This window comes from Castor canadensis, chromosome 13, assembly GCF_047511655.1.
Source record: "Castor canadensis chromosome 13, mCasCan1.hap1v2, whole genome shotgun sequence".
Classification (NCBI taxonomy): domain Eukaryota; kingdom Metazoa; phylum Chordata; class Mammalia; order Rodentia; family Castoridae; genus Castor; species Castor canadensis.
In genome coordinates this window covers 20,842,944-20,857,686 of record NC_133398.1, presented here as the reverse complement: position 1 = coordinate 20,857,686, position 14,743 = coordinate 20,842,944, and the positions used below count along the sequence as shown (strand labels likewise).

General features: G+C 44.9%; 1 protein-coding gene across 22 annotated transcripts in view; it reads left to right on the top strand.

Annotated features, from left to right (window-relative positions):
* The window catches only part of Znf618 (zinc finger protein 618), a 165,465-nt gene extending 151,304 nt beyond the window's left edge, over positions 1 to 14,161 (top strand). For all 22 annotated transcript variants that reach the window (XM_020160354.2, XM_020160353.2, XM_020160355.2 and 19 more), the window contains 2 exons: positions 6,735 to 6,836; positions 7,472 to 14,161. In XM_020160354.2, coding sequence (XP_020015943.2) covers positions 6,735 to 6,836; positions 7,472 to 8,988 — 1,619 coding nt within the window. In that variant the 3' untranslated portion in view covers positions 8,989 to 14,161. The remainder of the gene's footprint in view (positions 1 to 6,734; positions 6,837 to 7,471) is intronic.
* Positions 14,162 to 14,743: the final 582 nt, after the last annotated feature.

The following is a 14,743-nucleotide window of genomic DNA, read 5'->3' as shown; positions in this document are numbered from 1 at the left end:
AAGTTAGAAAATGAATCAGACCAGCTACTCAGGAGGCTGAGTAGCTCTCAGCTGAGGACTGAGGATACAGGAAGATCAGGAGTTGGAGTGAGACCTCTTAAAAACAAAAGGGCTGAGGGTGTAGTTCAGTGGTAGAGAATGTGCCTAGCATGTGTAATTTCCTGGATTCAAAATTTAGCACTGCAAAAAAAAAAGAATCAACCAGTCTCACTATTCAAAGCTAACTACTATTACCTTTTTTAATACTCTGTTTTAAATTAAAATTGGATTTGTTGAGCTGTAGTTTACGTGAATAAAATTTAGTAGTTTGAGGAGTACAGTTTGATGAGTTTGACTGATGTATACAGTGGTTTAAGCACCAGCACAATCAAAATACATCACATTACCATTAACCCCAAAAGTCTGTCCGACCCCACCCCACCCTGCCCTGCCCATGCCCCTTTGCCACCATTCCCTTTCCCCACCCCAGCCACTGGCAGCCACTAACTGCTTGCTTTCATTCTTGTTCTTGCCTTTACTGTGAGTTTGTGTATATGGAGCTCTTTGTATTTAGTCTTTTGTGTCTAACTTCCACTTAGCATACTTTTAAAAGGCTCATCCTGTTCTGTGTTACCAGTAATTCCTTTGTATTGTTGAACAGTATTCCATTGTGTAGATGTATCACAATTTACTTGTTCATTCACTAATTGGTGGACATTTAGTTCTCCTATTTGGAGCCCTCAGGAGTAAAGCTGCTAAGACTTCATGCACGTGTCCTTGTGGGGGCATGTTTTTAGCTCCTGAGTCAGAGTAGAGATGCAGAGATGCCTGTGAATGTGCTGAGTCTATGTTTGACCATTGGAGGAATCACCAGACTGCTTCCCAGCGTAGCTGGACCATCTTTCCAGCCCCACCAATGGTGTGCAAAGGCTCTGATTTCTCCACGGTCTTGCCAGCACTTCTTATTAGCTTACTTTTTAGTAATAGCCATCCTAAGTAGTATCTCGGGTGGTTTGGGCTTGCATCTCTCTGGCAGCTAACACTGTTGAGCAGCTTTTCACGTGCCTGTTGGGCATTCATGTCTCTTCTTTAGAGAACAGTGTTTGGATCCTTTGCCTACTTCTCAGTTTTTTTCTTCCTCTTTTTATTGAATTGTAAGAGTTCTTTGTATATTCTACGTGTAAGACCCCTACAGATAAATGATTTGCAGATTTTTTTTTTTCCTTCTGTGGGCTGTTTTCACTCTCTTGATACTGCCCTTTGAAACACAGTGATTTTTTACCTTGATGAAGGCCATTCATAATTTTCTTTTCATCATTTATTTTCATTTGGCAGCACTGGGGTTTGAACTCAGGGCCTCAGCCTTGCTAGACAGGCACTCATTTATTCTTTTTGTGTCATATCTGAAAAACCACTGCCTACTCCAAGTCACAAATACTTAACTCATTCCTTTGTTTTCTTATAAGAGTTTTACCTCTCACAGTTAGGTCTGTATTTCCTTTCGAGTTCTTTTTTTTTTTTTTTTTTTTTTTGTAGTACTGGGGTTTGAACTCAGGGCCTTCACCTTGAGCTACTCTGCCAGCCGTATTTTTATGATGGGTTTTTTGAGATAAGGTCTCATGGAACTATTTGTCCAGGCTGGCTTTGAACCACGATCCTCCTGATCTCTGCCTCCTGAGTGGCTAGAATTACAGGCATGAGCCACTGGTGCCTGGCTTTGAGTTAGTTTTTATATATGGTCTGAGATAGCATGCAGCTTCATTCTTTTACATGTGGCCCAGCACCATTTGTTGAAAGACTATCCTTTTCCATTTTGAGTTGTCCAGTCCCCTGTCAGAAGTCAGGTGGCCATAATGTGTTTATCCCTATATTCTCAGTTGAATTCCACTGACCTGTATGTCTTTATTTGTGCCAGAGCCATTCCATTTTGAGTACTATAGCTTTTTTAGGAGTTTTGAAGTCAGGAAGCATAAACTATACAACTTTGATCTTTTTCAAGAATGTTTGGCTATTCTGCATCTCTTACGTTTCCATATGAATTTTAGGATTAACTTTTCAATTTCTGTTTAAAATCAAAAGGATTTTGATAAGAATTGTGTTGAATCTAAATCAGTTTAGGGAATAATGCTATTTTAATAATAAACTAAGTCTTCAAATCAATGACCATGAACTGTCTTTCTACCTATTAAGTCGTCTTTGAGTTTTTTCAATACTATTTTCAGTGTATAAATTTTGGAGTTCTTTTGTAAATTTAAGCCTACGCATTTTATTGCTTTGGAAACTAAGTGGAATTGTTTTGATTTAATCACTCATGTAAAATATATAATTTTATATTGATCTTATATCCTGCCGTTTGCTGTACTTGTTTATTAGTTCTAATCATTTTAAATGTATTTGGATCATAAAGGATTTTCTAGATGCACGATCATGTCGTCTGCAAGTAGAAATAATTTTGCTTCTTCCATTCCAGCCTGAATGCCTTTTCTTTTTTGCCTGCTTGTTCTGACTAGAACTTCTAGTAAGTTGAGCTCAGAGATGAGAATAGATTCTTGTCTTGTTCTGATCTTAGAGGCTTTCCATGTCTCTCCATTGTGATACCAGCTGTGTACTTCTCATTGGTGCCCTTGACCAGGTTGAAAGGGTTCCCTTCAAGTCTTACTATGTTTTTTTTTTTTAATCCTGAAAGAGGGCTGGATTTTTTTTTTTTTATTCTCTTTCTGCAGCTATTGAGGTGAGTATCTGATTTTCCCCCTATTTTATTAGCATTTTTATATGTTGAATCAACTTTGTATTCCTGAAATAAATCCTATATGGTCATGGTGTAGAATCCTCTATGTATGTTGTGGATTTGTCTGCTCTGTTTTATCGAGGATGTTTAGGTCTCTGTCCTTTTAAGGGTTATTGGTGTAATTTTCTTATGATTTCTTTGTTTGATTCTGGCATCAGAATAATACTCACCTCATAAAATGAATTGGGACATTTCCTTCCTCTCTTAGTTTTGGAAACATTTGTGAGAAGCTTTTTAATATATAATGCAATTCACTAGTAAAGCCATCTGAGCTTGGGCCTTTGTTTTCCTTGGTGGAAAGTTATTTGATTACTAATTCTGCCTTTTTTCAGTTTATAGATAATCAGTGTTCTTGGTTTATATCTTTCTAGGACTTGGTCTGCTTCATCTGGGTTATCTTATTTGCTATTGTTCCTAGTATTTCCTTGACTGGAGGCATGACTCAAGTGGCAGAGCATCTGCCTAGCAAGCACAAAGCCCTGAGTTCCAACCCCAGTATTGAAAGAAAGAAAAAAAAAAAACCCGTAGTATTTCCTCTGTAATCCTTTTTATTTGTGTAAAGTCAGTATGCTCGAGGTTTTGAGTGAGGGTTTTATTTGTTTGGTTTGGCTTTTGATTTGTTTTGTTTAGATACCCTTTGTCAGGTTTTTCTAACTTGCTGAGTTTATATCATGAATTAGTGTTGAATTTTGTCACATTATTTGTGTGTATCAATATGTATTACAATGATTTTCATGTTCTCTCAATACAGAATTATAGTGATTAATTTTCAGTCATTAACTCCATCTTGCATTTCTGGGATAAACTTCACTTACTATAATGCATTATGTTTTTATATGTTGCTGTGTTTAGTTTGCTAATGTTTTGTTAAGGAATTCTGCTTGTGCATTTATGAGGACTATCACTCTAAGGTTTCTTCTTTTTAAATGTTTTTCTCTAATTTTGGTATAGGAGAATGCCAGCCCCATAAGAGGAACTGGGGGATGTTCTTACTTCTGGAAGAAATTATGTAGAATTTGTATTATTTCTTCCTTAAATACTGGTGAATTCAAATCGACCAGTGAATTATGGGCTTGGAGGCTTGTTTGTGGGAAGCTTTTTTAATAGTAAAAATAATAATAAAGTTTATTAGGAAAAAAACTAGTACTACAAGACAAAAGTGGGGAAAAAGGAGAAAAAAGGGAGAAACATTTCCTGCTTTCCATGTAAGAAATGGGAGAAGAAACTCCTGAACTCAAGTTTCCTTAATAGGCACTAAAGTTGTTAGTTTCTCCTGGAGTAAACTTTGTTTCTTTGTGTCTGTCAGATTATTTGTCTCACCTAACTTGTTGAATTTAATCAACATTAAATTCAAGTTTATCATCATTTTTAGTCTCTTTAACATCTGTGTCCTCTGTACAGGGACTAAAAATGCTGAGCTTTAAATCGCTCCTCTTTCATTCCTATACTGAAGAGTTGTGTCCTTTGACTAGAGGATTATCAATTTTATTGAACAAGCCAGCTTTTATTTTCATTTGTTTTTCCTGTACTTTTGTCCATCTTCTGTTTTATTCATTTCTGCTTTCTCTGAATTATTTCCTTTCTTCTTACTTTACCCTTAAGTCACTCTTAGGGTGGAAGCGTCTAACGCCGACTTTAAACCTTACTTTTCAAATAAACCCTGCTTTAGACTAGTAGTGTTTCTTTTTCTGAGGTCAGGTCTAATTTTCTGTAGTAATATGACAGACATCCAGCTCTCTCTTCATTACTTTTTGCATGATATATCTTAAATATGAATCTCTTGACTTTTCTGGAATTCTGAGATATTTGCATATAATGTAATTTTCAGTTCTGCTGGGTATTTATCTGCCTCGTCTACTTGTTTGATAGTAACCTCCCTGGCCTTTCATTCTTTATGTCTCCTACCTTATTTTGTACCGAGAATTTTTATCTCCACAGCTTACTTATCAGCTGCAATTTTTGCTTTACTTTATATATTTGTTTTTTAAGCTGTATGTTTTAAATTGATCACAGTCCACCTTCAAATAATATTTGCCTCCTTCCCATATTGTGTGAGAACTTAATCAATAATATCTTCTGCCTCCCCATCCTGGTCTTCATGCTATTGTTGCTGTACTATTTACTTTTACTTATAATTGCCACAGTTCATTGTCACTGTTTTTCAATGAGTAATCAACTGTCTTTTAAAGAGATTCAAAATAAGAGAAGATATTTTTGTATTTATCCGCACATACCCAGTTTCCAGCACTCCTTCTTCTCTGTAGATCCAAGTTCTCATTTGATGTCATTTTTTCTTGGACCTAAAGAACTTCCCTTAATATTCCTCCTAATGTAAGTTCAATTTTTTTTTTTTTTTGCTTAAAAGTTTTTCATCTTCATTTGTGAAAGATATTATTGCTGAGCATAGAATGTTGAGTTGACATGTCTTTTAGTACTTTATTCTCTTGCCTTCTGGGGTTGCATAATTTCTGATGAGAAGTCTGTTGTCGTTCTTATTTTTGTTTCTCCGTTTGTAATTTCCCCCTGCAGTTGCTTTTTAAGATTTTCTTTTTATTGGTTTCCCATGGTTTGATTATGTTTCCTTTGTGTTTATGCTGCTTGGGACATACTGAGTTGTTTGAATCTGAAAATTCTGGAAAATTTTTGACCAATTCTTCAAATATTTTTTGTTGCCCCGTTCTCTTTTTCTCAAACTACCGGGTTTTTTTTGTTTGTTTGTCTGGTTGGTTGGTTGGGTTTTTTTTGTATTTGTATGTATGTGTCAAATACATATAATATAGTAGCACTGTATAGTAGTGCTATAATATAGTAGCACTATCTGCTACTGCTCATGCCCTGTGCATTTTTTTTCCAGCCTTGTACAAAACCTCTCTGTTTTTCATGTTGGATAGTCAGCCCAGTCTCCTATTCATTCCTACATGGCATCTCTTACTTTTTACCCTATATGGTATATTTTCCATGTACACGTTCTAAATGAGCTTGAGCTCACTTGGGCTGGCTACTTTTTATTTCTCTTCTCATGATGATCTGTTTTCCTTCCTTTCCTTGAACATATTTATGGTATTTACAGCAGCCCTCTTAAGGCCTATTGGTGGAGTCCACACCTCCACCACACCAGGTCTGCTCGCTCTATTGATTGGCCTTTCTCCTGGTTAGAGGCCTGCTTTACTGTGTTTGTTGACACTGTGAATCATGCATTGTTGGGTGCTGGATCCCATTGTATTTCTTGAAAGAACAGTGGACTTTGTCTGCACTCCAGTTTCTTAAGATCACGGTTGTATTTCTGAGACTTATTTTTAAGATACTAGGGCAGTTGTGGCCTTTTGTCCGTGGTGAGTTTGGTTCAAAGGGGACTCTGCCCAGCTCTTCATGTACTGAAGTCTGTCAGCCCAGGCACCATGTGATCTCTGCCAAACCTTTTTATATCTGAACCTCAGTTTCTATGTCTTACGGTGATATGTTTGGTAACTTAGTGCTTCATGTCATGTAAGTGGGACTTTAGTTTTATTTTGTTCATTTAATAAAACTTCTAATAGATGTTCTGACTAAAAAAAAAAAAAAAGCACACTTTAAAGGAATAAGAGATTGTGAGGTGCTGCTGGCTACCTGGGGTGTAACTGACGTGCACGAACATATGCATATGTGACACACACATAGTTTCAGAGCCACAGACAACTCTGGTTGTGGGTAGGTTCAGGATTCCTGGCCAGGCTCAGATCCCCACTAAGAGTTCCCTTTGCCACAGGCACAGGCTTAGATCTTCCCTGTGTTGTCTCCAGAGTCCTTGCAGCAGTTGTGTGACAGCCATGCGATTGTCCTTGCTTTTCCAGATGGTGAGGATGAGCTTAGATAGAATTTAATCCCGGCCGGAATCCCAAGGGCCACGTTTTACTTTTACCCTGACCTCTTGCTTGTCAGCCAGCCTCCTAACCTTCAAAGCAAACACTCTGTTCCACTGTGCCCACAGCCGACAATGAAAACAACATCGCCGCCAACCAGTCCCGGTCCCCACCTGCTGTGGCGGAAGAGAAGTGGAAACCTCAGGCTCAGAGGAACAGCCACAACAACAGTAGGTCTCCTCAGCAGGGCTGGAGCTCCGGATCCCTGGAGGTCCTGCCAGCCCCTCTGTGGTGTCCCCAACCCCTTGCCACCACGTGTGCCTCCTGTGGGGCAGCATCCAGAACACACTGACACTCACAGCCCTGTTGCAGGGATTGCTAATGCAGGGTAGGCACATGAGGCCAGCCAGAAAACACGATCTGTTTGTGGTCGGAGAGCACCGATCAGTGCTGGAATCACAGCCGGACCCCTCATCGCCGTGACTTGCTGGCTGCTCTTTTCTGACAACTGGCCCTGCATATTTTACTCACTGGAAATCCCTATTTTAATGGCAGTTCCCACACTGAGGAAGAGGTTAGACTAGATATTGTCAAGGCCTAGGTCATGATGCACTCACATCAGGTCACGCTGCACATGCATATTTTCTGTTCCTGTGCCCAATGGCAGGCATGCCTAATCAATTTCACAACTTTATCCCTGTGAGATCGCCACATGCTAAAAAAGCAGCATGCAGCACCATTTGGTGGGCAAGATAAAATATATTTGTTATTCCTAATACTCAAAGTTCAGTGTGTTAGGCTGCTACTAGACCAAACAACCTTGAGTGCCAGAATTAATCACATCTCTCTTTGTGTCCCCTGCTAGCCACGACCAGTGGTCTAACCCCCAACAGCATGATCCCAGAGAAAGAACGGCAGAACATTGCAGAGCGGCTGCTGCGGGTCATGTGTGCCGACTTGGGTGCTCTGAGCGTGGTCAGTGGGAAGGAGTTCCTCAAGCTGGCCCAGACCTTGGTAGACAGTGGTGCCCGCTATGGAGCCTTCTCAGTCACTGAGATCTTGGGCAACTTTAACACGCTGGCACTGAAGCACCTGCCACGTATGTACAACCAGGTGAAGGTGAAGGTGACGTGCGCCCTGGGCAGCAACGCCTGCCTGGGCATTGGGGTCACCTGCCACTCCCAGAGTGTGGGCCCAGACTCCTGCTACATCCTCACAGCCTATCAGGCTGAGGGCAACCACATCAAGAGCTACGTGCTGGGTGTGAAGGGTGCAGACATTCGTGACAGTGGTGACCTGGTGCACCACTGGGTACAGAACGTGCTGTCCGAGTTTGTGATGTCGGAGATCCGGACGGTGTACGTGACGGACTGCCGGGTGAGCACGTCCGCCTTCTCCAAGGCCGGCATGTGCCTTCGCTGCTCAGCCTGTGCCTTGAACTCGGTGGTGCAGAGTGTGCTGAGCAAGCGGACGCTGCAGGCCCGCAGCATGCATGAGGTCATCGAGCTGCTCAACGTGTGTGAGGACCTGGCAGGCTCCACGGGCCTCGCCAAGGAGACCTTTGGGTCACTGGAGGAGACGTCACCGCCTCCCTGCTGGAACTCGGTAACAGACTCGCTGCTGCTGGTGCATGAGCGCTATGAGCAGATCTGTGAGTTCTACAGCCGGGCCAAGAAGATGAACCTCATCCAGAGCCTCAACAAGCACCTGCTGAGCAACCTGGCCGCCATCCTGACACCTGTGAAGCAGGCGGTCATCGAGCTGAGCAACGAGAGCCAGCCCACCCTGCAGCTAGTGCTGCCCACCTACGTCCGGCTGGAGAAGCTGTTCACGGCCAAGGCCAATGACGCGGGCACTGTCAGCAAGCTGTGCCACCTCTTCCTGGAGGCGCTCAAGGAGAACTTCAAGGTGCACCCGGCCCACAAAGTGGCCATGATCCTGGACCCACAGCAGAAACTACGGCCTGTGCCACCCTACCAGCACGAGGAGATCATCGGCAAGGTCTGCGAGCTCATCAATGAGGTGAAGGAGTCCTGGGCTGAGGAGGCCGACTTTGAACCTGCCGCCAAGAAGCCCCGCTCTGCCACTGGCGAGCACGCCACAGCTCAGGAGGACGACCGGCTGGGGAAGAATGAAGTGTATGATTACCTGCAGGAACCCCTCTTCCAGGCCACCCCCGATCTCTTCCAGTACTGGTCGTGCGTGACCCAAAAGCACACGAAACTTGCCAAGCTTGCCTTCTGGCTCCTGGCAGTTCCAGCTGTGGGGGCTCGAAGCGGGTGTGTAAATATGTGTGAACAAGCACTTCTGATCAAAAGGAGGCGACTGCTCAGTCCAGAAGACATGAACAAACTCATGTTTCTCAAATCCAACATGCTTTAAGACATTACTTCAGAAAAAAAAACTTTAAAAAGCAAATGAAACAAAAAGAAAAGAAACATTAGAAAAAAACCACACAACACTGTCACAAAGAAAAGGAATTTAAGTTCTAAACACTGTGGACCTCATTATAAATGCCCCCTGGAAATTAAGTGCTTTTTTAGTGTGTGTGTGCATGTGTGTCCACACCCACACGTGTGCACAAGTGTCCAAGCGCACAGGCCATGGATGTAGGGTATGGAGGGTTTCATGTTCACCTGCATGGCCAGAGAAGCCCGCACACACATGCACACACACACAACCCTGGTGCATATGCACACGCCTGCTTGCAGACTCGTGTGCATTGAGCTGGGTGTGCCAGGAAAGCCGAGCAACTGGGGAAGAGGGAGAAGTTTCGCCTTTTCTCTGGCAGGGGCTCTAAGGACTCCATCTTCAGGTGTGCAGATTGGGAGAAGCTTGTGAAATGTTGAGGCAGCTGAGATCTGAAGTGACTTGAGACTCCCTATTCTCTACCCCCGACCCCTTCCTCTCCATTACCTACGTCCCCCTAACCCACAGCGCCCCCACCTCCTGCCCCGGCTGCTCTGCCACGGATTCTCCAAGCTGCACCAGATGGACAGTTTCTGCACTGGACTTTGTTTCTCGTTCACCTTCAGGGCATTGAGCTGCTGCCTCTGTGACTCCCCTTGGGTGTCCTGGGGCAGCCGCCTTAGAAACACACCTATCTATCTCCCAAATCAGGAAAGGAGACTTTAAGAATATAAAGCTGATGTTTTGCTTTTTAATATAAGAGAAAAAAAAGACGTTTTTTAGAGAAGTATAGATACCTGTCTCCACCCAATAATTTTTCCAACATTTTAGCAATTTTTACCTTTTTTGTGGGGTTTGGTTTTTTCCCAGATTTGGTTTAGACTCTGCTAGGAGGCACTGAATGTCTGTAACTTATGTTTCAGAGTTTTCTTTTTTTACTTGCCATTTTTCCTCAAGTCACACTGTAAACTAGCTCATCTCAGTGACAAGTTCAGTACCCTAAGGTGTTTCGGCCTTCCCCACGCAGTTCAGTTGTCACGTATTCAGACAGCCAAGACCAGGGTCGTGCTGGCTGAGGACCAAGGTGGAGGAGTCGTGGGTACCTCACCTCCTCCAGATGTGGGTTTGGCAGAAGCTATAGGGGCAGCATGTGGCTTGGGGTCCTCTGAAAGGAAGCAGAGCCGCCTCCTGGTTCACTGGCACTGCAATACCTGACTCCTCACCATACCACACCTCTGACCTTTGTCACAGCAGGGACTTCTGACCCGATTCATATTACATCCTCCACACCTCAGACCCACAGTCTCCTCCCTCCCCAGGGCCCACAGCCCTCAGGGGTCCCAACAGGCGCCTCCCTCCCAGCTCCACCCAGGACAGCGGCTGAGGATGGTGCCTTGTGAGCTGAACAGTTGTTCTGCAGGTGGACATGCTACTCGATGCTGTGAAAGGGGTCACTCTTGACCTCACTCCTGAGCCTTGGCCAGGAGCAACTGAGCTTCTACACAGTTGAAGCTGAGAGGTGATAAACTGTTCTCTTCACAAGAGGAGCATCAGCTCTTGACCCTCACTCCTCTCTGCGAATAAAGAGCTGGTAGTCCCTCAGCCCTCCCGTGACCATAGCTATGAGAAGGGGCTGCTCATGTTTCAGGCAGAGAACAGCCACCATTGTGGGGCTGTTTGCAAAGGCAACATGTGCCATCCTGGGGATTGGCTGGGTGGACACCCCCCTTCCCGGTAATAAAATGTTACTCAACTGCGAGATACCTCGACTACAATAAGCACTGTACTACAATACAGCCCTCTCCCCGCGTGTCCCCAGCTGGAGAGGAGAGACGTTGATTTAAAAATTCAAGAAGGTTTAGGATCAGGATTGTGGGCTCAGACACTGTCCTTGGGGACCAAGCCTGCACACTTCACCTCACAAGAACTAACCCAGGGCTCCCCTGCAGAGTCTTGGACACACTGAAATGGATCAAATGACCCATTTCCACATTCACTCCAGGAAGCTGTGGTCTCAGGAACCACTATGCCAGCTCCTGTCTTGAAGAAGTTCTAGGCATTTGTCCCAAGACATCTCCAACTTGGATCTCACCATCAGAAGAGCCTCTGTCCAAAGAGGGGCATGAATGGGGAGGAATCCAGACAAGACCCAAATATCACTCCCTAGAGAATCAGGAAACATCAGCAAATTATTCTGTTGGACGTTTTGGGGCATTCTGGAAGGTAAGCTCTGGGTTGTTGATCAGCAGATGCCTCCAACCTTGCTTGTCTGCCAAGGATGGGGCCACGACCTGGCCCTTTGAACCACACAAGGACAGGAGCTGCCCACTTTGCATGGTCAGTGAGAGCAAAGCCAACACACTCTTGCAGCACCATCAGCCAAGCCCAGATGTGTGTTTAGAGCCTCGGCATTCTCCTGTCTGGAGCATGGGATGTTTGCCCTCTGGGAAGAGTTAGAGTGAGTCGTGTTAAACTTGGGGTATCTGGCCATGGGTTGTCACCTCCCGCCCAGCTCTTTTGCACCTCGGCTTAGTGTGCCTCTGCAGGTTGATGTGAATGCTACTAGGTCCTCAGAAAGCTGTCTCCTGGAGCTGCCTTGACCACATAAATAACAAGGTTGGCAGGCAGTCACTTCTTTTTTGCGACCTCTGGTTCCCCAGAAACTGGTCTCATCAACAGGAAAGTCTGCACCCAGGTGCCCTCTCATGCAGACCATTCCTAAATGCAAACCCTGCTGCCACCAACAGCTGAATAAAACCCAAAGATCTCACAAGTCCAACCACTCGTCTCCTGATTTCCAGCAATATCCATCTTACCAAATTCTAGTTCAGCCAAAGGATTGAGCCAGGCTCTTCCGGTTCATCTCCTGGTGCCTGGCCTGGCCTTGACCTTCAGGAGGATCTTTGTCATCTGCCTCCCAGTTCTGTGATCACTGTAGATCTTTCCACCACAGATATTTGAGGCTGGGGGGACTAGAGGTTGGGCCCTTTCTCTCCTATTCTGGGCTGCTCAGGGTGGCTGCCTGCTGCTTGGGTACAGCTTGCCTCAAGCCAAGTGACTTCCAGGATAGAAATGGCCTTAATTTTGATATCCACAGAGCCAAGGGGGAAGCACAAAGAAAAAAATAACCTTCACTTGGCAGAATTTTTTCCCTCATCGGAGGTCAGTTTGTTTTGTCAACAAAGCCCAGGCCGGGCACCAGAGCATTGTGGGTGGATGTGAAGTGGCTGAGGGGTCTCAAGTCAATGAGCAGCAATGGTGCCATCACGATCAGTGGCATGGAAACACTTGTCCCAGCACAGTTCTCCTAGTCCCAGTACTTAGGTCCACCCGTGGCATTTAGGAACCAAGAAACTGAAATGGCACCACCTGAGCAAACTCCATGCCTCTAATGCCTAGGGGTTCCCAGCGCAGAAAGCAACCTGCTGCATGACAAGTAACTGCACACTTGGCGAGGGTTGGGGGGGTGGCTCTTGATTGGAGAAAGGCACCAAGGTTTCCTGTGCGAAGGACAGTCAGTGACATGGATGAGAAGTCACAGGTCACAAGGATTGTAAGAGGAAATTCAGACACCAGCCGTATAGGCTGGCCGACACTTCTTTCCAGTTTGACCCTTTCCTCCTGCACTTTTAAGAAACAGCAGAATTGTGCACGGCATGTTTTCCACTGTGAAGCTGAACCTCATCCTCTGTTCTTGAGCAAGGCCATGCTTTCCCTGGACTTGGGTGGATTCCTTGAAGAAGAGTGGGTACCTGGAGAGATGTCAGGGATACAGCACTTAACTCTGGGGCCACGGGGTTACCAGAAGTTTGCAGTGAAGGTAGGATATGGATGGAGAAGGGAGGCTGTGAGATGCCACTCAGACCTTGTCATCATGCTGCCATGCCTGAGGAGGGCTCAGGGCTCTGCAAACAGCCTCCTTGCCCGCTAACCCGTGCAACATCCCTGGTTTTCCCTGGCCTTGACAATGTGGTGACACTGCTGTCTCTGGGATGTGTCTGAAAGAGAGCTCTTGGGACTGCTGGTGGGGCAGGCAAAACCAAGACTATATGAGGGTCGGGCTGGGTCTGGAGACAGCAGATGGGGGCCCCTGTGCTGGGAGGGGGCTGCCCTTCCCCTTCACTGTGGCTATTGCTTGCTAGGCCAGTTTTGGTGAACCAATGATACAGTGTTTCCCTGTTATGTTTCCTTCCCAGCTCCCCTTTTCAGGGTCTTTTGGGGGAATTTTGTTGCTGTAGTTCTTTTCCTTCCTTTCATTTGGGTCTGAGGATAGTGGTTGGAGGAGCTGCTCTTGCCAAGGAGTCTGTGCAGAGAGGCTTCTGCTGTGATGAGGGACAAGTGGGGATGCTGCTCTGATGCAGCCGTGACCCCACCACAAGCATCACTTTAAGATTCCACTTCTGTGCACGGAAGAATCTGCTAGGCTTGCAGTTGGGCGGCAGCATTACAGCCCACCGGGGTCCTACCTATCCAAGCTTGCCACCGGGCACTTGACTCTTCGAACCAAAGTTCCTTAGAGGGGCACAGGCCAGCCTTGTCCACAGCCTCAGGGGCCTGGGATTCTTGTGGCACAGCCTGAGACCCTGGTTGGCACAGACTTGTGGGGTCTGAGACCAGCAATCCAGGTGCCATCCGGGCTCTGTCTAGGACCCTCTGCTTGCCCAGCTAGGGTGGGTGGCTTCCCAAGTAGGGCTCAAGCTCACAGCTTGCCGTGGGCTGGGCCTTGCCAGCCAGGAGAGAGTAAGAGCCACTCAGCAGGGCTCTCCAGACCCCAAGCATCAGGAAATCATTTTGTACAACCACCCAAAGCAGAGATATTTTTTCAGAAGCATAAATTATTCTCAGTTGTTTTCCAATCCTACCTTTTTCTTTTCCCCACAACTTCACATTGGTGATTCGTTCACATCAGGTAAATCTTGAGAACGCCTTGGTGCCCCGTCCCTCCCCACCCCCTGCCCATTCAGTGACCACATGCGTGCGCTCCCATCCTTTCTCAGTAGTAGACGTACTAGGCAATACCATGACACATCTGACTGTGTCTCTTTTCGAGTGCAAGAAACTCGTCATCTTAAAAAAAAAAAAATTTACAAAAAAAAACAAACACAAAAAAATATCTTTTTTAGGCCAGAGTTTTCTACAGGTATTAATGAATATTTTTCTTAATCCTTATAAGTTTTATGTGTTTAATATTTCTTAATACCGGTAGCATTAATTTATACTTTTGTAGCAACACAATATTTTTATAAACAGCCAGTACTTGGCTCAAGTCTTCACGGGGGTTTATGCAGGGCCATCTTGGGTACCCTGTGACCATGTACTGTATTTAAAAAAAGTTACCTAATGTCACACTTGCTGTGTTAACTAACGGAAGGCATTGGCGATCTCCTGTATCGTTGGTGCAGATCTGACAGTTCTCCAAGGAGTCACGTTGCATGGGGGTTGAGTTGACGGTTCTTGTGATATGTAAACCCCCGAGACCAAACTTGAGGGTTTATTTAGGGTTTTCTGTGTGTCCTTTGGGTTTTGTTTTGTTTTGTTTTTTTCCACTTTGTTTTGGTACCATTTCTCCATTTACAGCCAAATCAGTTTTGTGATGTTTAAAACTTTTACTGATGTCAAATGGAGGAAAGGAACAGAAAAAGGTTTTTACAAAGAAAAATTTTAAAACTGAGCTGTTTAAATGTTGCTGTTTTTACTTGTCTGTTCTTGTCCAAAAGTGGAACTTTCC